This window comes from Diceros bicornis, chromosome 33 (genome assembly GCF_020826845.1).
Source record: "Diceros bicornis minor isolate mBicDic1 chromosome 33, mDicBic1.mat.cur, whole genome shotgun sequence".
Lineage (NCBI taxonomy): Eukaryota > Metazoa > Chordata > Mammalia > Perissodactyla > Rhinocerotidae > Diceros > Diceros bicornis.
The window spans coordinates 12430656-12457458 of record NC_080772.1 but is presented as its reverse complement, the minus strand read 5'-3'; the positions used below and the strand labels follow the sequence as shown (position 1 = coordinate 12457458).

The 26803-nt window shown below is 40.5% G+C and overlaps 1 protein-coding gene across 1 annotated transcript in view; it reads left to right on the top strand.

The window, feature by feature from the left end:
* The first annotated feature begins 3110 nt into the window (after positions 1 to 3110).
* Positions 3111 to 26803, top strand: part of TOX (thymocyte selection associated high mobility group box) — a 294622-nt gene continuing 270929 nt past the window's right edge. Inside the window, exon 1 of the mRNA XM_058528751.1 lies at positions 3111 to 3457. Coding sequence (XP_058384734.1) covers positions 3356 to 3457 — 102 coding nt within the window. The 5' untranslated portion in view covers positions 3111 to 3355. The remainder of the gene's footprint in view (positions 3458 to 26803) is intronic.

Genomic DNA, 26803 nt, shown 5'->3' with positions numbered 1-26803 from the left:
CTGAATTGGGAAAAACCCAGTCCTCCTCCTGTGTTTCTCCTCCTCTCTCACACTATTACCACACTCACAACACTTCTGACACCAGATGTGTGGCAGTTTTTCCCACACCAAGTAATTCTGTGACACCAGCTGCGTGTCCTACAATTTAACTCAATTCTGATACTATCTACCTGGAGATGGTATCAGATCCCACAGGTTAAGGGCTCAGTCTCACAAGACTGACCCCAATCCTCCATTTCAGATGCTAATTGCAAGTCCAGGTTGTTACCTGTGCTTCTGACCCATTAGCTATAAATCGGAGGTTCCCACAACTCCCTTCTCAGGTTCGATTAACTTGCTAGAGCAGCTCACAGAACTCAAGAAAAGAGTTTACCAGATTATTATAAAAAGATATGATAAAGGATACAGATGAACATCCAGATGGAAGAAACGCATAGGGCAAGGTATGTGGGAAGGGGCACGGAGCTTCCATGCCCTCTCTGGGCTCACCACGCTCCTAGCACCTCCACGTATTCACCAACTGGGAAGCTCTCTGAACCCTGTGCTTTTGGGATTTTTATGGAGACTACATCACATAGGCATGATCGATCATTAACTCTATTTTCATTCCCACTCCCCATTGACCTTCATGGTCTACTCTCTATGTATGAACGATTAGAGCTAAGAGCTTTTCCTATTTACAGCTCACATTCCCCCCATCACACCATGCCATGCACAAACATATCACTTTGACTTTACACACTGCTCGTGGAAGAAACCAGGCCCTTGTTTAAGTAGACGGACACACAGGTCCCATGCATTTGGGTTTTCCCTCAACACAGAGGAAAGTGCTAGGTCTGTGGAGCAAAGTGGAGACATCATTATCTTCCCTCAGGTGTCAAGATGTTGATAATGATATTGTTCCTGCCCTAAACCATTTCATGTTCCTGATGTTTACAGGGCCTGATCAAATAGAAATCAATTATGGACTCTAAGAAAGTTTCTAAAAATCGAATTTTGAAATGATGGAATATGTTGGTAATAAATGCTAGATCGATGACAGAAATTTAAGCTTAGGAATGTTTAATTTAAACCTAAAGAGCTTATTTTTTTAAATTGTGGAAGGAAATACATACAGGAACATTTCAGCATCTACAACCGAATTTTGAACTCTGATGTTACAAACCACAAAACTTCATATAAATTTTATTATAAAGACCTTTATTAGGAGGAAGAACATATTTTCTATTTCTTACTTTCATTTTGTGGCTTGAAAGACCCATGAATATGGAGGCTTTTCTGAATCCAGTGGAGAGGAATTCTTTTCTCTCACTGCTCCCTCTCCCTACACCAGTCTCCACCATGTCAATGTTGAGGTAGGGAGAAAGCTGGATTTTTGCTACTTACAAAAATGATGAAAGGAAGAAAGAAAACAACAGCTTAAGAGAAGAGGGATGTAAGGAGTACAAAGCAATCTTAACAAAAGGTTCCTAAAGGAGCCATGTATACCCAATGATATTAATTTTACGCTTTCTTATACTGTCTTCATAGATTTTTTCCCCAGATCTCTCTGCTTGTATGTGACTGGTGCCCTCAGTTGCCGAGGAAGCAACATAGCTGTGGGAAAGGTGCATAGAGCAGTCAGCAATCAACGTGCACTAGAAGGTTGTGTGGGATGCCAAATGTTACTAGTATCCTCCTTGGCGCCAGAAACAAGTGGAACAGACGAAGTACTTGCAGGCTCCTTTGCAGGGTCTCGGGCCCTAGTGTGCGGGGCTGCTCCTTCCTAGGATGGTAAATATCACCCACTCCTGCATGGTCTTCCCTCCCAAGTCAGAGGCCCTGGGGATAAATCTGTTGGACAGCGGCCAAGATACACCAAACTTTCCCAACCACCAGGATACAAGAAGTTGCAAGTTTCCAGGGTTGAGAGGTAAAGCGGGAAGACATGATTGGCGATTTCCTCATCCCACTTACCGACCAGAGAAAATGGGGAGGCTGATTCCAGGTCTTCCGTGGACCGCCAAGAGCGTTACTGGGCTTCCAACTATAAAAAGACAAGTCACATAAGGGGCAACTAGCAAGCTCACATATTTTCCCTGTAGCCCGATTGTTTGTGCTGATAATTTTCTCCTGTTTGCACTTTGAATTACCCCAGTGGTCTTTTGCGAGTCTTTAAGGCAGCCCTAGCCTTCGCAAACCCTTCAGTGGGCACAGATCGCGGGGAGATGAGGACTGGGAGCAGGAGCCAGCAACAGGAGGGGAGCGACTCTTACAGCCCATTCACATCCTGCAGTCCGATCGCGTCCCTGGGACAGTGGCCCACTCACAGCACACGGAGGGTTCACGCTCCCTGCGGGTTCCCGGCCCCCAGGAGCGGCGCTGCGTGGAAGAGTCACCTGCAGCATGAGTTGGGAGTAGGGGTGGGGGCGCAGAGACTAGGGGGGAAATAGCCGCCGCGGGGGAGGTGGGGGACGCAGAGAAAGGGGTGGGGACCGCCGCGGAGGGGGTGGTAGGAGCCGGGCGGGGCCGGGGCGGGCCCGGGGGCGGGGCTGCGGGGCGGGGTGCGCCACAGCGCCCCCTTGCTGCGCGCTCCCCGCCGTGCCCCGCGGCCGCCGGTGGTTCAGGCTCGGCAGCCCCTTTGTGTGCGACGCGCTGGCCCGGAGGAGCGCGGCTCCCGCACGGCCGAGGCTCCCCGGGGTCCCGCCGCCTTGGCCCGGGCCGGGCCGCGCTTTCCTCCTCCTTCTCCGCTCCTCCCTCCTCCGGCCCCCGGCCCGAGCCGCAGCCATTGGGCTGCGAGCAGCCCGCGTCCTGCCGCGCACCCTACCCCGCCCGGCCCGGGACGCTCACCCCCTACTCCCGCCCTGTCCCCTTCTTCATGCCTCCCCCCATCCCAGGCCTCCAAGGTGGAGAAAATAAACTAAAAGCAGAGCAACTCAGATACTCCAATAAAACGCCCAGCACCTAGAGCCCGAGCGCGAGCGCGTGTGCCGGGCGGCGAGGGGCGCGGGAGGCGGGGGTGGGGGGCGGGCGGGGGGACAATGAGCGCATGAAGTTACCTGCCCGGCGGCGGCGGCGGCGGCGGCGGCGGCGGCGGGGCCGGGAGGCGGCGGCGGAGCAGGCTGCGCGCTCGGCGCCGACGGGTGCGCGCCGCTGCTCGGGGGAGAGTTGAGCGCTTTTCCCCCCTCTTTTTTTTTCTTTCTTTTTTTTTTTTTCTCCTCTTCTTCTTAAACAAACCACAAACGGATGTGAGGGAAAGAAGGTGTTTCTTTTACTCCTGAGTCCAGACACCTCTCTCTGTTCCGTCTAAGCTTGTTTTGCTGAACACTTTTTTTAAAAAAGGAAAAGAAAAGGAGTTGCTTGATGTGAGAGTGAAATGGACGTAAGATTCTATCCACCTCCAGCCCAGCCCGCCGCTGCGCCCGACGCTCCCTGTCTGGGACCTTCTCCCTGCCTGGACCCCTACTATTGCAACAAGGTGAACGCTCTGCTTTTGTTTCCACCGTGTTCTTGCTGCTTGATCCTGGGAGGGGGGCGGCGGCGGCCGGGCCAGCTCGGCGGCCGGGGCCGGTCGGCGGAGGCCGGTCCCGGGCGCGCTCGGCTCGCAGCCCGCTAAGCCCTGCGTGCGCTTGGGTAGTAAATATTGTGGAGCAGCTCCGGGGGTTTGCCAAACACCCGATTGTGCGGCAAGTGACACGATTTGCTCGGATTCTTTCCTTCCTGCTGTTCGCGACTAAGGATCCCTGCCTAGGTTTGCCGGGGGGCGTTTAAAAAAAATTACGAGAAAACCAGGGAATACTTTGGGGGTGTGTCTGGGGTCCGGGAACGGAGGCAGAGAGTAAGAGAATTCAGTTTATTTTCCAGTTTCCCCTTCTGCCTCCTCCCTCTCACGGGCAGCGGGGGCTCGTGGCACCTCTTCCCGGCCCGGATTAGTTGCCAGGGGAGCAGCGTGGAGTCGGGGTGCACGGACCCGGGAGACGCCTCCGCCCCCCGCCGGGAAAATTGCTCCACAACTCTTTTGTTTTCTCAAACCCGTTCGGGCGCCCGGGCTCCGAGTTCGGACGCCGGTCTGCGAGCCGGGGTGCAGCGGGGCAGCCGGGTCTGGGGGACAGCTCCCGCTTGGGGGGTGCGCGCGGAAATAGCAAGTTTGTAAGGAGCCGGGTGAGCGCGTAGCGTTCACGTCCAAAGCTCCCGCGCTCGGCACCGGGCTGGAGCAGGGTCCCAGGCTGGGTTGTACCCACAGCCCGGTGACCCCAGGTGCCAAGGCCGCGGGGACCGGGGCGAGGGCTGACCCTGCCGGTGGCCCCGGGTGGGGTCGTCGGCCGGGGCTACAGCGGAGCTCCGCTCGTCCCAAGGATAGAACAGTCGGGGTCTGTAGCGAGGGGGTTACTCTCGGGGATTCTCGAACTCTCAGCCGGAGAGGGAGGAGGTACGGGGACCGGCATCGGAGAGCAGCCGCAGGGCCACGGCCGTCCCCGCCTCGGGCTTATTGGACGTGTCTAAGCAGTCCCGCCCGGTGAACGTCGGCGGGGAGAACTGAGTTCTCTTAAACGCGGGACTAGCCGTTTAGATGCCCAGCTACCGCTTCGTGGTCAACCTGCCTGATATTCGCAGCCCCTGCAAGCACTTCCCTTTTGGCCCCTTGTGAATTCCACTGGATAAATCGTTGGGACTCCTAACATTTGCCTGGTGGCGAGTCATCATCAAACAGCTTTTTTACGTGATACAGAGGTATTTAGCGCGCTGCATCCACAGCCCCGGGGCTCCGACTCGCAGCTCCGAGTCTTGGTCAGTCAGGACACGGACACACACACACACACACACACACACACACACACACAGCTGTGACTTAAGTGAACCACAGATATAACCCCTTGGAGAAGCTCCTGGATGCTGTGTACAGTGTAAGACCCAGTAAAAGGGATGTGCTGTGAGGCCATGATGTTGAGGCAAGTTTGAAAGGAGGGAAATCTAGTCTAGTGCAAGGCAGAAAGGCTTTTGACTGCACGGGGAGCCCTTTAGCTAGGGGCAAGTTGGAAGGCACGGGTAACTTTGACGAGAGAAGTTTGTGTGATGAAGTTTCACTATTTGTTAGTAACATAGTTCTTTTATTCTAAAATCTGTTTTGCCTTTATAAGCAAGTATTTTGTGTTTGTAACATTTTATTTTGCTTATAACACTATTACTAATACTAATAAAAATAATGATAAAGTAGCAGTCCTATCTTGGATAGTAAAGACATATTCCACAGTAGTTACCGGAACCAAAACGTCAGAACCATCTGGCAATGAAACTGGACAAATCTTATTAAATTTCTCAATGATTTTAGGCTCCAAAAAGAAGGTAAGGACTTGGATGCACATTTCACTCGTCACTCTTGTGATAGGAGGGTCAGATTGAATTTAAAAGTTAAATGCTTTGGAAAATCAAGAATTACTTCAATAATATTAAATCATTTTCCAATTAAGTGCTTTAAATAATTTTAGTGGGTTGCGCTGTGAATTGAATAAATTAATTTAGAAAGTCTTCAGAATTTCTTTACTAGCTCATTGAAGTTCCTTTTAAGTCACCCGGTGTATGAGAAGCAAACTGTTCTTTTTAAATGCAAATTAGCCACCCTTTCTATAGACTAGTTGCAAGTCTTCTGTTTAACTTATCCAGGGAATAATGGATTTTTAAAGATGCAAAGTCATAAGATATACTTCTAATAGTAGGAAGAGACTTCATGGAAATGTTTCTCACAGGAAGCCTTCTCCTGCCCTTCTCTGTGTGGCAGTCTATCAAATATATTTGTCAGTAATCCCTGATTATATTAAATGTACTGAGTAGGTTTGCTAGGCCGCAGAAAGCCTCTGCAACTCGTTTTTTCCACTCCATGGTGATTAGCATTGATACAAAATTTCTGTCCAGCTCCACAGTTTTAGTTGCTTGAAATGTAGTCAGCTAGCATTCATTTTTGCAATGACTCAAGTGGATTTGCAGGGATATGGAAGATGGGCAGAAGTTTCAAAGAGGTGAAATAAGAAATCTGTATCTACATTTAGTAAAAACAAGTTGGATCAGACTTCCCCAAAAGAGACAAGACTGCAATGTAAACCTTGTCTCTTTCCGAGGTGTAATGAATATGTAGTTTATTACAAGAAACAGTCACTTTGTCAGGTTATTTGTTTTTAAAAGGATGATAAGATCATAAGTTACTAATTATCTTTATTTTAAATCTGTCAACACTTTACTAGTTAAAGTTGGTGTGTTAAATCCCAGCGGAACCAGTATCTTTCTGTGCTTCAGTATCAGGCAGTTGTAACTAGAGTTTCCCCAATGACATTTTTTCAGTGTCAGAAGAGACCCTAATCGAGAAAATGAATATACTCTTCCTGAAGCTTTTCTAAACTAAAATGTGGTTGTTTTACTCTGCTGACACTTTCCAGCACGGCTGCTTTATAGATTGCCAGAACACTTATTGCATTTTTTCAGTTAATAAACTCCGTAGGAGGAATTTTTTGGAAACAGTTTAATCCAGTATTGCTCTCTTGTAAGACCACATTACCTTATGAACACTATGCAAACCGGCCTCCATTTTCACGGGAGAAAAGTGAGAACAATGCGAATGATGTTGGTTATGGCAACTGTGCGAGGCATCTCTTATACAAACAACCAGAACGGTGGCATGTTGCTGTATATAGGTCAGCCTTTGAAATAGCAGTGTAGCTCATAGACTGGACAGAAACATGTAGGCTGGAAGTAACAGTGTTCACCTCCTGCAACTTAAAGCATGGTTATATTTCAGACACTGAGAGATGGGGACTGTAATCGAGTTTCATCTAATTAAGCCTATTTTAAGTAACATTGTATCCCTTAATTGAACTGAATATTACCAAAAGAAATTAGATTACAGGAGCTCACAATTGGAGTTCAGTAGTAAAATATAGACCTATTTTTTGTTCTAGTTGAAGATGTCAGCATCAGTTTAAATATATACCTACAGAGTAATAACAGTTCCTTTCAGTTTCTTAGTGCAGTGTCATTTCTAAAGATTGTTTTCACTGATTTTATGCTAAATTGGAACAAAAAAGTGGCACTTTTTCATTTTTACAATGATGTGATGTGTACAGTTATTGCTCAGTATCTGCTCACATAAGGAGTAGTAATACAATTATGTTATGACATGGCTAATGACAGGGATGCTGACCTCTGCCAGCAGTGGGAGAGGAAATAATGGTCTTTCCTGTTCTCAGTGGCTGCTTTTGTGGAATCAGGTCCTGAGTCTTTCTTTGGTTGATTTAGACACAGGGAAGTCCAAAACACAAGCCCATGCTTAATACTAGCTATATACAGAGTAAAGAATAATGGGCATTTGGAGTATTGGGCTTTTGTCATTGAAATGAGGAAAGACAGTGTATAATCTTTTCATATAAACATAGGAGGAAGGACCTATCTGTGATGAACTCTGTGTTAAAATGTCAGCGTTAACATTAGACATCTGATCACTTTTGAGAAAAACAAGATTCATTATCGTCTCTGCAAAATCTCCTCTGAGCTGATTTTCCTATTTAGAGTATTATGTATTGTACTTTAATGTGGCAAAACTCATCACATCTAAAACACAGGATTTGCAAGCACACTAAGATGGAGTCATTATTCCTACTTTAATTAATAAGTGTAAGAAAAAGGAGGAGGATGGGAGGAGGAGGAGAAGGAGGAGGAAGGGGAGGATTATAAGCAATTTAGAGCATCTTGCTTGATTAGTTCTCTATCTACCTCCTTAACTTCTAAGACTTTGGGAAATTCATAGTTGATAATTTTGGACATCGTTAGTATAGTTAAAACTCCCCTTGGAGTTTTATTAGCTGGCATCTTTCATAAGTTTTGAGGTCTTTAAATATGTTTTCAATAAATATATAGGTAAGAAAGAGCGTAAACCAAGCAATCATATGGTTTTGGTCACTAAATCAGATATCATACAAAAACCTCGAATGTAACTATCTTGACTTTGTGGGATATTCCAGTGTCACAAATTCCAATTATAGATATCCATGTGAAATCAACTTTGGAGAGGTCTAACGTTATTTTTAAACCTAGCTTACATGGTTTAGTATTCTCACAGTTTATCGTATATTTTAAAAGTTACTGAATGATAATATTAAGGAGCATTTTGATGTTTTGCTTAGTTAGAAAAACCAAACTGAAATTTACATATTATCTAATTGAATGTTTATTGTAGTTCTTTTTTTTTTTTTACTGATGTGGTTTTGAGGGGCTTGAGACCAGAGGAAAGAAGTAAGGCACTTGAACCTGGGAGAAGTAAGGCAAGTTCTGAGTTTAACAATGGCTTCCTTGGTACCAAAACTGGGTCTCAAATGTTGGTTTCGATGTGTAGGACTGTATCTTGTGGTCATAGTTTTTTTGTGATGGACTCAATTCAAGAGAGGGATAGCTTAGGGAATTGGGGGGAAAATCTTATTTAGCTATGAAGGATGATTTATTTTAGTCCTTTCCAACATTTTGCTAGGATACTGGAAAGTTGAAAAGCCCCTGGGGATATTTCTCAGTTACTGGCGATCCTTCCTATCCTCATTAAAGGCTGCCCTCAGCAGCAGGTCTGTCTGTGTGCCTGGTGCCTCTTCCCTCCCTCCTCCTCACCCCCTCCCTAAACACCCCCAATCCTGGAACAGCCTTCACCCTGGCGTTTCTCCTCTTCGAATTTAATCTGAACCTGGGAGGTGTGTATTTTCTAATCTGCACTCTGCTCCCTCTCCTCAGGTACTTGACTCACTGTTGTGGTTACCTTGGCTGCCATGCTCCCTTTGCTGGTCACCATCATTGTTATCATAATCATGTTAACATAGCCATTCTTCCTCCAGTACCAACCTTATTTGCTGGTTAAGGAAATTGGAATCTGCCAGTCCTCAGGCCCATATCCACTTTTTAAATCCTAAATTAGGCTGTTCTCCTTTTCCCCATTCTCCCATCCGAATGAATGGCATCGGGTCATACAATAATAGACTAAGAAAACGTAGATAAGATGCTGAGAGGAAAACTAGCTGTGGCGGATATTTCTAAGCTCTCGTAGTTTCCATCTCTGCCCCTCACATTTTATGCACAGTGTATTTAGAGCTTGGAAACAGCTCCTTGAACATACCTTATCAGTGAGAAATCTTTATTTAGACTCTAAAATAGTATGAAAGTGGAACTGTGATCTCCTGATCTTTAGTTGGCATACAGTAAGGTAGGTGAGTTACACTTACAGGAAGTAATGGGTTAGCATTACTCTTTCTTACCTATATATTTATTGAAAACATATTTAAAGACACACATTGTGTGTCATCAGAATATGCATAGATAACTAAACTGGGAGTAGGTGGACATGCAGAACTTATTAAACTAATCACCCTACATTTTAGCTATCTGAATGTGAATCCTAAGGTTTCTGGGAAGTCATAAGGTAGAATATTTATTTTATATCTCAATAAAAATGAAATGTAATTGTCATGATTTGATTAAATGCTGTTAACGATTACATTTTAAAAATATTGTCAATTGTTTGTGATAAAATTTATATTGTATACAACCAAATCCAGGAATCTAAAATGTATACGTTTAGAAGAAAACAAGATTGTAGTTAACCGTAGTTAATAAATACTGTGGCCCCAAGAATCATAACTGTAGTGTTTGCCTACAAGAAGCTTCCATGTGAAGCATCTAAATGCTTGAATGCTGCCTTGTTTGTTTAAATTGAATTTAAACACGGGAATGTTTGCTTTTAGCAATTTTAAAGATACTTTCTTTCCTTTCATTAATTTCCCCTTTGGTGTTATTGATATATTTTCAATTGATCTTTTTCTTTGAAGATGTACTTTTCAGAATCAGATGGCCTGTGATCTCCATTGGTTGATAGGACCAGCAGTAGATAGTGAATTGTGTTAAATGGACTGTCCACTAGGAAACCGCAGCTTACCTCTTTCCTAATGAATTTGAGAATTTTTTGTTTTAAGCCATGCATGCCAAGTTTTATCCTGAAGAGCAATTTCTCATTAAAAACAGTTAAGTTATAAACTGCTTAGAAATGTGGTTTGTAATGGAAGTGCCAACAGACTGTTAATTATAGCAATTCTTCCATAATACTTTGAGACCTGGAATTCATGTTAACCTGAATCAGCTTCTCTTGGTGATAACGTGTTTCTCCCTATAGCATTCATTTTGAAAGTGGGAACATTTTATTGCTCTGTGCTTGGATGCTGGTGGTGTAGCAGAAAAGACCAGAGGGAGGATGATGCCAGAAAGAACCCCCTGCTCTTTCATGACAGGAGGGACCAGTATTTTTCCAGATTTCTTCAGTTTGATCTATGGCAAGTTTGCCTTACTTGATTAAAAATTTTAAAGTTAACTTTTAAAAGCTATCTTCAGATTTCCATTTTACTTGTGAAAAATCATCATCGTTGATATATATTTGTAAAACCAAAGGTCATAAAACCAGCATCACGATTAATGCTTTTCTGTTTGTCCATTTTTCACTTCAGAGTTTTAAATGGAACTGCTTTAGCCAAGTATTTATTATTTTTCATTCCTGAGTTATGTGCTTTTATGAAACTGTCTTGAAAGGACTCCTAATTAAACGAAGGCCATGGTTGGCTGATAAGAAGCTTTGCTAGTGGCCAAGAAAATATAAAGTATTTTGAGTTACTATGTAGACTTACAAGTTAGTAGTGACGATGTCAGCTTCTGCATAAAATACCTTTCAGTTAAAGTCTTTGAGCCCCTATCTTGGGGAAAAATTGGTGTGTGTGTGTGTTTGGGTGAATGTGTGTTTTTATGTGTTTCTCATGGTCCTGGATATATTTCTGGCCATAAATGCTTGAGAATTCATAAATGGCAGAATCTATCAATGTGTACAACCACAAAAGGAAATCATACTGACTAGTAGGGATGCCTCATCACCACTCTTTTTTAAGAAACTTAGCCATATTTCACAGGAGAAGATGCTTTCCACAGTGGTAAGGCTTTAATTGGGCATATTATAACCTAATAAGACTAAAGAACTAGATCTTTCTGAGGAAAACTATAGAGCTTTGTGAAGAAAAGTCTCTTTTTTGTTAAACGTTTATGAAGGAAACTGAGGGCCCCTAAACCGTGTTGACTTACTCCCTAGGCAAAATAAATATAACCATGAAAAGACATGATTCCCTCCGCTTCCATTTCCCATTCACTTTAGAAGCCTGACTTCGTTCTATGTCTGGTAAAAGTTCTGACGTTAAAACCGTTAATCCACCTGTGTCCCAATCTTCCATTTAGCCACTAGAGAAGATAATTTATATTTGTATCAAGGAAGCCTTAGGAGAATTAAAGAGTCAACAAAAGTAGATTACTCTGAAATCCTATGGTGAAAGATGTTCAAAAATTCAAACAATAGTAGACTTCAGAAAAATACTGTGTTCTACTGTATTCTCAGTCCATTTCTTCTATTTCTGCTACCCTTGTGGAATACATGTGTTTTCCAAAGTTGTAGACTAGTGATTCTTTCAGGAAAGGAGTGAAAGGGCTAACCTTTCTAGAGGGTCAAAGGTGAATTTGGGAAAATGGGCTATGTGTTGGTAGTCTGTAATCTCCCTTCCTCAGATATTGATAAGCTCCCCCCCGCCCCGGGGCCTCTTTTTCCCTCTCCACATTGAGAGTCAGTGCACCTAATGAGAGATGCTACTGATGGGAGCTGTGGCCTGTTTGTAGTAGAAGAAGATAAAATAAAAGTTGAGAATAACTGAGACAGAGGCAACTGCCCTCTTGGAGTTTCCGACTTCAGGGAAGCAAGCTTTCCTTTCTGTACCTTCCTCTGATATATGGGTCAGAGATGCGAAATATAATGTGCAAGATTAATTAACGAATGGATCACCAGGGTCTAAAGATAGTCCAATTACAGTGAAAGCATATCTGTGCACCACCTGATTTTCTTAAGTCTTTTAACTCAATTAAATGGTTAATTTAAAAAATGATGGATAAAGTGTTATATGCATTGGCGTCTTCATACCATTGTAAAATCCAGTTCTTCCTTTCTATGGCAATATGCCTCAGCCAAAAATGCCAGTAACAATTGTATAAAGAGAAATGTTAATAATAAAGAGCCAGGATAACCTTTCAACAAAAAGTATATTTTATCATTTGGCAGATGCAGTCATGAACATTAATCATAGAAACCTGCAGATAGTAGAAGCTTAATATCAAGCTAATGATTTATTTTATGTTAATGACTTTCTGCCAGGGCATAAAAGACTGTTCATAATGGACTCTCCGCACTGTGTTCAGTTACTAAGGCTAATGGGATAATCTTTTCTCTCCCAAAATTAAGCTTTTTGAAATAAATTATGCTGTTATTTTTCAAGGTAACTCTCAAAAATTTATTGCAAAACTAATCTTTTAAGAACTGCTTAAAGAAATAAAGAGGAAGAAAAATCCCAAAGCAGCTTTTCTAGTTCATGAACAGTTTTACTTTAATTGGAGAGAGAAAGTTTGCATGTATGCTAATATCCCTGAACTTGTAATGCCAAATAATTTTAAAGTCAGCCTTCAGTGACGCAGTCCGCCTTTTGAGATTCAGCTCCTGTAAGTATGTCCGGCAGTTGAACATGTTTCCATCCATTACCAGCCAATAATGAGCTGAATGATAGTAAAACATTGAGTTGTTCATTGGGAAGTTTTAAAAATCGTGTTTACAATTAGTTACAACCAACATTATATTTCAATAAGAGATAATTTTCCTACTAAAGTTCACATAATGTGCTAATCATGTCTAGTGGTTAATAAAGGCCTCCTACCTCACTCCCCTGATGGCTATAAAAGGCTATTATATTCATGGCGGCAGTTCAGGTACAGCTGCTACGTGTTAATAATGCACCATTGTCCCACTAATCAACACACCGAAGGTCAGGACCCCTAAGCACCTAAACCACCTATTCTCTTTCCAAAATATTTATTAACACCTTAAAAGCATATCTGTTCGATTTCTGTAGCCTCCAGTTGGTTAATTCCACTCTACGCTACTTGGGTGATAAAGGTTTTGCATCCTAACCTAGGTCATAGAGGAGATGAATATATATTCACACTAATCTTCTCCCATAAACATGTTTCCATTTCCACAGTCATTGCCTGAATTAGTGTAGGGTTGTTCTAGCCATGAACCCCTTTATAATTAAGTAGGTGTGTTCCAAAGTGAGAATGCTTTCAGATTTTACATGTTATTTAAGGAGACATTTGGAAGAAAAACAACTTTTCAATAACCAGAATCATTTCAGGTAAACAGCAAATCGGGAAATGAGAAGGGATATTTAAAATCTAAACAGACAAGAATTGGTATTAGTTTATAGACTTGATAACAGTAGTGAAATATTATTTGCTTAATTGTTCTTTTGGCATAGGAAAGCAATAATAGTAAAAGCTTCTTAAACCATATTTTCTGCACACAAAGAACATATTCATGTGGGATTTTCATTTTGCTAGAAAATCGTGCAAATCAATAAGCCAGCACTTATCTGCATTAAAATTAGGTAGACAACAATTTATAGGCATAGTGAGAGTGTGGTTCTCTTGATACCCTTGGTTAGTGTTTAAGATAATCCTTGCTTTTGTGTCCTCAGAGAGAAGCCAAAGTGTTAACTGATCAAGATCTCATTTTCTCGTCTTGGATTATTGTTTTCTGTTTTCTGTTACTCGTTTTGATAACCTTATGTGTGTGTGTGTGTGTCTTTTTTCCTTTATGAGTTGAGAACCTTAAATGTTTTAAAAGAGAAAGAAATGAAACTCAACTATGTTTCTATCATCAAGAGAAATGCAAAAGCCGAACTAGTGGGAGGAGCTTCTATTTGTGCCGCACATAATGTACAATGGTACATTTGTCATGCTTTAAATATATAATGCCTACAATAAAATATGTACAGGCGCAGTTGTGATCTATGAAGTCCCTGGCTCCAGTGCCATTGTTTGTAGTCTCTACGGTTGTCATACATTGTTCTTTGCACATCATACCCTTACAGCAGAATTTGACACAATTTCTAGCTTTCAGCCCTGCACCATTTTCATTGCACAATATACATGAGTTTGACAGGGTGTGTTGAGGAAAACTCTGGCAAGCAATTGATATTTTGAAGTGGCAAGCGTTTCAGCAGCTGCCTGCTTGTGAAAAAGGAATGATAAGATATACTGTATTGTTAGGTTCAGGGAAAGAATTAAGGTTTAAGCTCTGTAAAAATGTACACATTATTCGTCAGTGGTGAAGCAAGTCCTTTATGTTTTTTAGAGCTTAGCTTGCTGGCTGATGTGAACTAGAATGACATTGGTCAGTAAATGAATAGGAGTACTTTGAATTTGAACTACTGCCAATTTTGCACCAACAAAGGAACTGACAAAAGAAAGATTTTATGTGAAATGCAAAGCACACGCAATGGTTTGGGGGCGGGGAAAGGGAAGAAGAGAGAGAGAGAAAAACCCACACCAGAGAATATTCTTTAACACGTTCTTTGCAAGGATATCAAATAGTTAAAACACATCCATTTTTCATGGCTCATCAGCTACAACCTAAGCTGTTTTATCTAATGTTCTTTAAAAACCTGTTGTATACACATAGGCTTTTAGAATATGTTCATATGGAATTTAGAGTGGTTTTCTAACTATCACACTGTGCCCTGAAGGCCTGTTGGCAGAATATCAGAGTTGCCCACTGCTGGAGTCCCCAACTCTCTCTCTAGCTGGTAGTGGGAAATTGTAGTTTAATCAGTTATGGCACTTTCAGTGTGTAACGTTCATTAGCAAGGCAATTTGTCATGACTGCTAATGGTCAGGATGCATCTGCTCTCTCAGTTACAGAGCAGGGTAAGTAAGAAGACAAATATTTCAATATCTGATAGTATTAACTTGTTTCAAATTTGTAATCCAAGGTTAGTTACTCAAAACAGACACAGCAGCAGATTAACAAGCATCCTATATTCAATTTTACTGGGCCCTGTTTTTATGGATTTATGACTTTAAAGCACACTAATGTGCTATTATGAAGGGCACAGGCTTTGATTAGATGTTCAACAGAAACTAAGTTATGAGCAGAGTACCTCCTGGGTTCATCTGGAAAGAATTTATGTGCATCATATTTTCTATGGACCTCCGTAAATTGACAGGTTTGATGCATGCAATATTTCTGACATGCTAAATAGTCTTATGATTAAAAAAAATGTCATTTTCCCATTGGTTTATCAACTGGTCAGTCACTTTTCAAGTGAGATTAGAGTCCTGATCTGTTTTAAAAGTTTTAAAATTCTAGTGAGAAACTTCAGAATGATTTAGAAACGTCACGTTTACCCCCAGTAAACTGCTTTATAAGATCATTGTTCATTGTTCTAAACTGGAAAAGTTAAAAAGATTCCCCCAGTTCAAAAGGCTAGAATTTTTTATACAGCTGATATTTTCTAGATATTACATCACATAGCTTGCCATACAAAATCTTTGTGACACATTTTCATTTTTAATGAAAAGCCCTAAAATTCAGAGCATAATGATTTCTTAGAAACTGAACCCAATCTTGGTAAAAAATTCATTCTTGCTAGTAACAAAAGCTGTTCGTGTTTAAGTTCCTGCGGAACGGTTAGTGGGTACGCTTCACTGAGTGTTGTCAGAAAGGCTTTGCTGCTGCTTGACAACCCGGCAGGAATGTGAATGGAGATTTTAATTGCGTATCATGTGTGCGTATCAGAGGGAGTGAATTCATGACTCTGCTTAGCTCCATATCTCTGTAGGTCAGCCATGCCAAAAAATGCTCTTTTATGTGCAATTTTGCCAAAAACAGAAAGGTGTATGTGTACTGAAGTCATTTGTTATTCGTTTCTGAAGTGAAACACTTGTGTTCCCTTAGCCTTGGAGTTTGAAAGTGGAACAAAAATCCATTTTGAGATTTCTTTCTTTTACTCTTTGCACTTATACTTGGATGATGTAAATTCTTTTCAGTTGGGAAAAGTCTGCCAGAACATATTTTTCTTATGGCACTTGTTCTATGAAGTGTGTTTATCTTTCTTTCTTTCTTTTTTTCCCCCAAAGAGTACTTTGAAAAGAAAGAAAAAATGTAAGCCAGGGGAAAAATTTACCGAGGTCAATTGCCTTTCTGTAACTTGCAATCTTTCAAAAAGCTCTGGAGGGTGGGTGGAGGGGAAAGGATATATTTCTGAGAGGCGGAAGGTTCATAAAATTGAATTTTGGTTAAAAATAGCAAGAATACAGTGCGTATGGTAAAATGACATTAATAAATATATGAATGTTCATTTCTTAGAAAAATAACTCCTCGACTGAAAACTTAAAGGTCAAAGATTCATTTCTGGTATCACTTCTTGGCCAAGGTGCAGTGGGGGTGTATACCATTCATTTTATATAGATGTCTAAACCCAACACACATGAAATTTTCAAAGTGGACTGAAAGTTCCTTTGTAAGGTAACTTAGACTATAAGAAACCCAGCCTGATCGAGAACTTAATCTAAAAGCAAAAAAATTCACAATGAATATGCTATATATAATTTTTCATTTGATGTGATGTGAAAATTTGGCACTAGGGTTGTAAATTTAGCACATAGCTACTTTTCTGTGTCATTTTGAATAGGTGAGAAAAAGATTAGTGCCAGGGTCATTTTAAATATAACCATGGTAATAAGTAGGGTAATGTTGAAAAAATGGTGACTTTATAGCCTTAGGATATCCCATGGGGGCTTAACTTTGTTCTGAGCTCTAATATGTTATCTCAACACATTTTAGAACGTACCAAATTGCAGGCTGATGATTCAGCCCTTAATATGGTATTCCATGCAGGGTTAATGCCATATGAAGGCATTACTGTACCTTTAAAATGCTAAAGAAGAAAAATCTATTTTATTTAAAAAATTTTGCTTTATGTACGAGGTGACATTTTTCTGATGTTATGGAAGACTATTTTGTACTTTATACTGAGAGCTCAGGCAAGGAAAAATCTATTTACACAATGAAAAAAAGTGCTCAGCTGAATGCATTTCGCTTTTAAAGATGATATTCTGGTAATGAACTTTATCAAGCAGAGAACATCTCAGTAAAAGTATTCAAGTAGTTCCTATTTCGGTTGCCTCACTTAAGGCTGTGTCGCTGTTTCCATTATAACTTCTGATTTTCAGGTGGCTCTCATGCAGTCCCCATACAAATATTTGCACAGGGATGAAATGAGAATAGTTTGGGCAAAGAAATAGACGTTTTTATTTGGAATACACTTCTGAAGAAGCTTTGGGCTCTGTTAACAAGGCACGTTTAATTCATTTTTAGAAATTGAAAAGCATTTACTGAACACCAACTGTGTGCAAAGCCTTACGCTGATGCTAAGGGGAGGCAGGGGGAGGCACAGAGATGGGTGAGCCCTGGACCCTGCCTCCGTGTGGCCAATCAAGAGAGGAATACAAAGAACCATAACACAGCTACAGTATAACTCACGTGATGTGAAGTCTGTAGTCTAAGTGCTGGGGGCACAGGAGGAGGAGTAATGAATTGAAGTTCCCGTGAATCCGGGTTGCTTCCTGGAAGAAACGGCATTTCAGTTGGCCTTAAAAATTGGGCAGCGAGGAGGAGGAAAATTACTCCTATTTTTTGAATTATTTTTTAGACTTCCTACCTCTTTTTCAAAATGACTTGAGGCAACTTTAAAAAGCAACACATACAATAAGGCTATTAGTATTAATGCAGAACTTCATAGCCAGGAAACGAGACGCAAGCATATTTCTTAGGCTTAGGTGTTATCACTATAATTAAACATTAAATTTGGCTCTTGCTCTCTCACAGAGCAAAAATGGAAACACATTGAGTGACAGAATTCTGATTATCTGAGAGACATATGAACACTAATTATTCATGAGTAAAAAGTTTTTCTGTAGTAAAAGACTGCAGAAGATATAAAATGAGGAACTACGTGAGATGAGGTACCCTGGGCTATCTGAGGAGGATCTGATGTGGTGCCGGGGTTTGGACTGAGGTGTCCGTAATGAGAAACAGGACCTAATGAAGCAGGAGGAGTCATGGGAATAAGAACACAGACAACCCGGAGCAGTTTAGGAACAAGAGAATGACAACGTCAGGCCTGTGTTGTTTTTGTTTGTTTGTTTGCTGAGGAAGATTCGCCCTGAGCTAACATCTGTTGACAATCTTCCTCTTTTCTGCTTGAAGAAGATTAGCCCTGAGCTAATACCTGTGCCAGTCTTCTTCTATTTTGTATGTGGGTCGCCGCCACAGCATGGCTGACGAGTGGTGTAGGTCCACATCTGGGATCTGAACCCTCTAACCCTGGCCTCGGAAGCAGAGCGTGCCCGAACTTCACCACCACGCCACTAGCTGGTCCCAGGCTTGTGTTTTAGGAAGGTGGTAACTCTTGCCATTGTAGAGAATGGGTTGGGGGAAGCTGGAGTGGAATTCAAATTGCTTATTGTTAAGTGGGCTAATGTCAGCCCTAATAAGAATGTACCAGAGAAGACTACCTGGGGGAATGACACGATAAAGTGAATAATCGCGTATTGATCTGTTTTTCGATGACTTGTCAAATTATAGATGAACGATAAGCTTTTAGAGGTTTTATACTTCAGTCTAAAAGTTGAGTTATATTGAAATTGAACTTCTTAAAGCGCACTAGAGTGTTGTAGTCTACTTGTAAATTCTTTTTTTAATTGATAAGGCCAATTATTAGCAATTAAGTTGATGTTTTGTGTCGTCTTAGATGTACATACACATGCTGAGTTAACTTCCAAAGTTATTAGTAATTACTTTGCTGAAATTTCTTGTTCAGTGATAAATATGCATACAATTATTAATAAATTTGGGAAATATATTAAAGTGCCCAAGTATATTCAGAATGTCTATGAGCAGTTTTAAAGGTATCTCACCATCTTCAAGTGTCCGCATAGCAAATCCTCAAATTTTTCTACTGAAGTGTGCTAATGGATTTACACCCTGAGGGGCTGGAGGAGGAACCTGGAAGTGCCTCTAGTCTGCAGAGGTTTTAGAAGGCTCATGTTTCATTTTTAAGAAATATGTGGATTTTACGTTACATTCCATAACAAATCCATGTCTGTTTTAATGTAGATATGATATTTTGAATTACTTACGATTGAGTCAACTCTATGTTCCAGGAAGATAGTCCATGTTATTCTATAGTTCTACTGCCTTGGCATGTTACTCTGTTCCTAGGGGTATGAGTTTGAGAAGCATGAATAACATAGTGGTCTTTTGTCCTTATTGTTAAGAAATAGATTGGAAGGCCTTGCAGAAATTTATTTTGTTAGATCATCTCTTGCACAGAGAATGCAACATTTTGTTCACCCTTATTCTTTCCTAGACTTTCACTAATTCTCTATTTTTGGTAAGAAAGCTTAACTCAGTACTTGATCTTAGTCTAAAATGGAAGACTCTTTAGCTAAGGCTCAATAATTGCTGGCACCATGGGCATAGTGGCGCCATGGTCGTAGTGGAGACATGCTTAAAGGGAGACAATGGTGAAAGGAGAGGGGGTCAGATAGCCAATGTGTAGATGAAAGAGAAAAATCCCGTAGCTGCTGGCAAAACCTGTTGATACTTAGTGATGGGAGAAGGTAATCACTAGTGGTATTATATTGTTAGGCGTTAATGTATAACCTAACCTGCAAAGAATTTGGAAAACCCAAGGAAAGGAAACGATCATGCAATAATTGAAGGAGTATAGTGGTGGTTTGGAGGTGGGGTGGGGGCAGATATAGGACAGAGCAAGACCTACAACATAACAAATGGCTGAAGCTTGGATTCCTACCTCTCTCCTTCCCTCCTTCCCTCCCTCCCTCCCTTCTACCACAGGCAGACATAATTTACAAGATGATTGACATCATTTTCAAGATTCCTTTAAACTTATTTTCTTAGATTCCCTTTTACTGGTGCTCTCCTCTCTCCATCCTCACCTGCCTACAGTGGGCTCTGTTTCTGGGCAGCCATCCTCTCCTACCTTCTCCATCATCGTCAGTACATACTTAGTGGCCTGAACTGTCTTGGAAAAACAGTAGTTCTGGTTATGCAGGATGGCAGGGATAGATTTGAGGTGTGTGTATGCAAGGGTTCCTAACAAATGCCCATCTGCTTGATGTTCATAGCACACCATTAAATCAGTGTTTGTTTGCTTGTTTTTTCCTTTACTTCATTGAAGTCTTAACCTGTTTTTGAAATGAATTCTTTGTCAACAGTCAGAGCAGGTGTAAATAATGGATATTCCCTTTAATGACAAAAAGATTTGTTTTCTTCTAGAAACGCCATTTAGGCAGATGAGCATTTTAGATCTTTCATTTACCCAAATCAAGGAGTTTTTCCCATACTTAACATCTTTTGAAGTTTCATCTGAACTGGCAGGCCAGGAGAATGAAGACTGTATGTGTCTACAGTTTAAATACATTTATTCACAAGGTCCCATAAAAATGTAACAAAAAATTAGTGAAAAAGAGAAGCAAATTCCTTCTATTTGACTCCATAGCATATGTCTCCATGGGTATTGGAGCCCAGGCCACAGGGTTGTTATAGACCCAGCTTCCAGCGGCTTGACGTTTGCAAATATTGGTTAATTTATTCATTAAATATTTTCTGAGTGGTTACTATGCACCAGGGACTGTGCTAAGTGGTAGCGACGGAAAAAGAAAAAAAATCTGTGCACTTACAGAGGTTATAATCTTAGAAGTGATATAAATAATCATATTACTAGAAGATGGGTGAACTGAGAATCAAATAAACAACTTTAATATTTGACCTAAATGCTATTAATATTAGGCTCTGAATATCCTTGTGTTCATCTTGCATTTGCCTTCTCTGCTCCTTTTCCTTTTTTCAGTCTAGATGATGTGGCTGAGAGTTAGGCCTGCATTCCTTGCCCTTTTTCAAGTCTTGCTATGAGAGCAACTGATAGCCTATGGGATACAGTGACTTGGTAACTTAAGCCAATAGTGATTGTTTATGAAGTAGCCAAAGGAATGAATTTTTTAAAATTGAAATTCTAATCGTGCAAATATTTAAATCTTTGGAAATTTGAACTAGGAACCATTTAGAAATAAAGAGTGGGGTTTATGCTCAGTTCTTTTTTTTTAAATGCTTTAATGGGCTGAAATCAGTTGCTTAACATTATTCAATACCGTTTTTATATTTGAAGTTGTTCATAAGTTCAGGATATTTTTAAAATGGTAAAATAATCAATGTTCATTTTGTTCAGGTACATCATAATGGTTTTCAAAAGGTAAACACTGCCGTGCATTTAAAAATTATTTTTCTGACAAATACTACATATTCTGGGAGACAGTCATTGCAGAAATTGCTTACAAAATAATTCTGTGAATCTCGTATTTTCTTACCATCTCATTCCTTACCCTAATATGGTATGGAACCAGACTGCAATTACACTTGCACAATCACTTTATTATATGGGTTGAAATATACTCCTGAAGCTCTTATTACCTTTTCCATACACCATTTGTACAGACCTGCTGATGGCTGTCAGCGGCCCTTCCTGGGGACAATCAGCCATTCTTAGCGGGTTGTGTTTAAATTCAGAACACCACAAATAGAAGGCACCTCTCTCTCCTTGCTGATGAATTTTTAATGTTCAGGCATTTATAATAATTCAAAGGACTTCATTATAACAGCTTGCAGAATTAAGCATGTGTGTTTTAGGATGTCGGATATTTATCTGTGATCTTTGTTGAAGAGAAAAAAATGAAAACAACACAATGTTTATAGTGTGTGTTTGTGTCTGTAGCAACCTGAGCATTATGTCACCCAACGTTAGAGCTCTTTTTCTGAAAGAGGTTGTTTAAGATTTTCTACTTCAAATAATTCACTCAAAAGCTCTTTTCTCCATAATTGCATTTTGTGGGGAAAAAAAGACTCCACTCCACTCCATGTCTTTAAATGGAAACTGGAATGCCATATATTCAAATATGGAATACATTTACATTTAATAACAAAATCAAGAACCTTTCTTTTACATTACAAAGACAAATAGTCTCCCTTAAAAAAAGCCAGTTCTTAGGGTCTTTGGGAGTCTTCCAAAGAGAGATTTGGTTGACTTTGAGAGCCATATGTTAACAGTCTGTTACCCTCTTTAATGAATTTTTTCTTTACCATTTTATTTCACTCCCAAACTGTACTTACGTTAGAACAACTACATATTAGGCCATCTCTTATAAAGTTATGACATTTAAAATATATGTAATAGGAAATAGTTAAAATATAATCACCTTATGTGTTTCCTGCTGTCAAATGCCAACAGAGAGTGATTGCTTCCCCCTTTGAAAAAGTAGACAGATTTGAGCCAAATGCTAATACCCTATGGGTATGTGTATTCATATAAGTCTATAATGTCAAATGTTCAGAAATATTCAGATAGTTTATTGCATATGTCGATTTTATTCAGTGCTTAAATTTGTCAATATACTTTTTGAAATAGCATAATTGTTAATTTATTTGGTGCTAAACCATTTGGTTTCTGTCTTCCAGGTAACTGCTTTTGTATTTCTAATGATTAGTAGTGACAATGAAATCAATTCATTAAATGGTCCTATTTGTAGCCTAGTGTGGTAGAAAGAAGAAGGAGATGGAATCCCAGGACTTAGATGCTAATTCTAGAACTAACCACATGATGTGGGACAAGTTACTTATTTCTCATCTTCTCTCTCAAATGAGGGGCTTGATCACCTCTTAGATTCCTTCCTGCCCAAAGGGTCAGGGGTATTCATTGAGTGGTAAATAATAAATTCCGTAATATCAAGAGGTCCTGAGACTAAAAGCAACCAGAGTTGTCTCTATCATAAACACTAAATTTAAAAACCTAATGGTGGGCGGGCCCCGTGGCTTAGCGGTTAAGTGCGCGCGCTCTGCTACTGGCGGTTTGGGTTTGGAACCCCCGGCGCGCACCAAAGCACAGCTTCTCCGGCCATGCTGAGGCCACGTCCCACTCACAGCAACTAGAAGGATGTGCAACTGTGACATACAGCTATCTACTGGGGCTTTGGGGGGAAAAAAAAAGGAGGAGGATTGGTAATAGAGGTTAGCTCAGAGCCAGTCTTGCTCGGCCAAAAGAGGAGGATTAGCATGGATGTTAGTTCAGGGCTGATCTTCCTTACAAAAAACAAACAAACAAAAAAAACATAATGGTGTTGTCATTTATTACATACCACTAGGATCCATCACAACTCAATCAATTTAATGACTACAAAGCACAGCAAAGCAGATTTGTAAAAAGCAAAACTTAGAGCAGACATTGAACATGGTTTTAACCAGTTCCATCTTAACAGAAAATGTCACTGTTTAAATTGAGGTATACCTGAACCATTTTGGCTAGATGGCAACTTGAGTTTATTAAAGTAGCAAATGATAAAATGTTTCTCCAATGTTTCACTCTACTAGTAGGGCAAGTCATAGATCGTAAGTTAGGAAAGGAGTTTGAGACTCAGAAGTCAAGGAGGGGTTGGGAGGAACCCAGGAATTTAGCTCAGCCTGAAAGAGTAAGCCAAACATCCATATCCAGGTGTCTTGATGAACTAAAACTGTTTCCTGCCCCACTCACAGGTTTATTGTCATCATTTTGAGGATTCTTACATTGCTATAGCAAATCCTAGCATTGTTTTCAGGCAACTTGAAAGGACCTTTTTAAGTGGAGAGTGCACGGGCTTTCAAAAGGGGCCTGCCTTCTATCAGCCTGCTCCAGCTTTCACAAATATACTATCAGCAAGATTCAATGAGGCAGAGTTCCTGACTTCAAGAAGTTTTTGGTTTGGAAAAAAAAAGAGTTTATGTTTGAAAAATAAAAATTTAAAATAGCGTGAAAGAGAAAATATATTCTTAGTGTTAGATTTTCAGACAATCTCTCTTAAGCTTTTTGGTTCACATATACTAGTGAATATTCTGGAATTTCTGACACTGTTCTTGAAGGAATTAATAGAGTCAACGCCTTAAAAATAAAGTTTCATAAAACTGAAAAAAGAATTTTCTGCAGCTATCTCGCTGTTCCCTAGCTCATCCTCTATGCTGTTGGAACTTGGCTGCCGGCACTCTCTCAGGTATCCCTGGGCTCACATTTTGGAATGTTCCAGTAGCTGCTCTTTTTCTTTAACTCTGGCTGATTGTTCATCTTACACCTTCTACCTTAGCTGCAACAAGATGGACTGCCTTTGTGCTGGCTGCTTCGCATGACATGTTCCATCAATGTTCCCCCTGACCACATAAAGCCATGAGTAATTGATCTCAGTTAAAGCAAAGATAAATTTTACACTTTGATCAAAATTTAGACACCCGGCATGAAGACACTGAAAAATAACAACGTGCATTGACAAACCAGTTTGACAACCACTAGTTGAAATAGTACCAAAGATAACCTTTATGTTTATAAGACACGTGGAAGCAAAATATTATCATATGTTCATGAAACATAATGTTTACATATTTTAAAACTTTTTAAATTAGTTTATTTTTAATTCCTCGGGAAAGCAGTGAAGCCTTTCTATACAAGCCCATCCAGCTATTCACTCAAAGCCACAGCAGAAGTTGAGTGCTAACTGTCGAGTTATTTGAATTATATAGATGGATCTTTCCACCAGCTCTGGTGTAGAATGTGCCCGAGTAAGAGAGGTTCCTAGGTATGGAGCTTCGAAGAGGCATCAGAGAACACCTTGGGCAAGTTTCTTTTCTTCTCTGTGCCTCAATTTCTCATCCGCAAAATGGAAACAATAATACTGTTTCCTTTATAGGGTTTAAAGTGAGGATTAAATGGTAGAAATTGTGTAAAACACCACCCAGGCTGCCTGGAACAAAAGTGTTCAGTAAACATTAGCTGCTGTTGCTGCTGCTGCTTTCACTCTGGCTGCATAAACACAGCCAAAGGACCTCCTGCTATTTATATACTCCAACACTTCTGAAACTCCTTAACTAGTCTTCCTTGGAGTCCCTCAGACTGATGTTGAAGCCGGTGGCATTGTTGTAAGATCACACCAGGGCAATCACAAAGTTGTTAAGGTTATCATCTTGGTCCAATGGTCGGAACCTTCCCAGAGATGGCATAACTTTAGAGACACCTGACCTGAAGATGCCCGCAGGCCTCCTGCGCCTCAGGTGCTCCCCTACGTATGTCTCTGGGCACCATCAGTCAAGGATGATGCTCCAAATGAAAGCAGATGCATTGGCTACAGGCGGCCACAGTAAAATGTGCATCTCACCTGGAATAGCCCTCTAGCCTCATTCCCTAAATACACTTGCTTAGATTAATTTATCACATTAATAAACCGACACTTTAGGCCCCAAGAGATGTCAGAAAAAGAAGCTGCAAGCCAAGATGCCTCTAGACTTGTGCACAGGATACACCATTAGGGCACAGGATGGAGAGAACAGGACGCCTTTCCCGGGAAGAGATGGTGCACGGGCACCAGTAACGCACTTCACTTGGTTCTTAACTGTGCTTTTGCCCTGCAGTTGCTCCAGAGGCGTTCACAAACCAGCAAGAGTCAACAGGAAGTCTCCCCTCCTATGAAACTCTATGCCTCTAGCGATCTTTTTATTTTCTCTAATAATTACCGGAAATGATATTATGACCACTGTCTGTGAAGCAGGAGCCAAATTATCTTTGTTGTGGATTTCTGGGTGGAGTTTTAATCTTTTATCTAAAATACAGACTCGTAATTTGTGTCTGTGTGCCACAGAGCTTGGAGAACTGCTTCTAAGATAGTATAGGGCGATCTGGATTTCATTGTCCACAGTTTCACTACGGTACATTCCATAATTGGGGAGAGGAACTCACTTTTAAATTGGAGATATGTGCTCTCTGTGTTTGTTAATGACTTTTAGCATTGGTTTGAAGTTAGTAAAAAGTGAATCGACAAAGTGCAAAGAAGTTAAATTAAGATGGGTTGGTAATTACCTGCATATTAGGATGGAACAAAAGCTCTTCATACCACTAATATTAGGAGTGCTAATGGGTGTTCGAAAATTAAACTAATTAAAGTCATTTTTAAAGCCATGTGAGTCCATTTCACCAAGTGATAATCAGAGTGTGAAAGAGACATTACCATTCCATTTATACTTTTATAGTAATTTGATAATGAGCAATTATCCTTTAATTGGTATCACCCCTTATCATTTTCAGGGCGTTTGTACATACATTTGAAACGTATAACAACACTTTGGGGTGGGTGGAGTGGGATATTTGGATCTGCATTTTACAGTAAAGGAAACTGAGATTCAGAGAGTTTAAATGAATTATTTAATTATTTCCTGTGGCCAGGAAATGACAGAAAAGGGATGTGCTAAATGAGTGAGCTGATGTAAATACATCTCCACGTATCTATTCCACAATCCATCAGTTCTGCTGGATTCTTGAAGCAAGGAGACAACCAGGATGCCTGCCTAAATATTCGAATCATCGACTCAGTGAGAACACCCAAGGAAATGCTAATTTATTTCACCTTATAGAGGTCTTGTTTTTAGAGAATGTGCAAGAACCTACTTCTCTTTTGTTATTTTTAATGTGACTTCTCTTGCAGGGTATTCTTGAGAGAATTAAATGCAGATAAATTCAAGACTGACAATGCAAGAAAGCTCCTTGAAGTGAATATTAGAAATCATAAGTGTAATTTTTTTAATGTGTTGGAATGTGGGCAGAACATCTCTCTGAAATTTCTATGGAAAGCCAAAAACAATATGACTTTTAACGCAAATATTTTCTTTATGTATCTAATCGCAAGGTCAAATTATGTCCTAAAACGAGTGACCTCAATTAGTTAATTCAACAAAATTTAACCAAACACAATG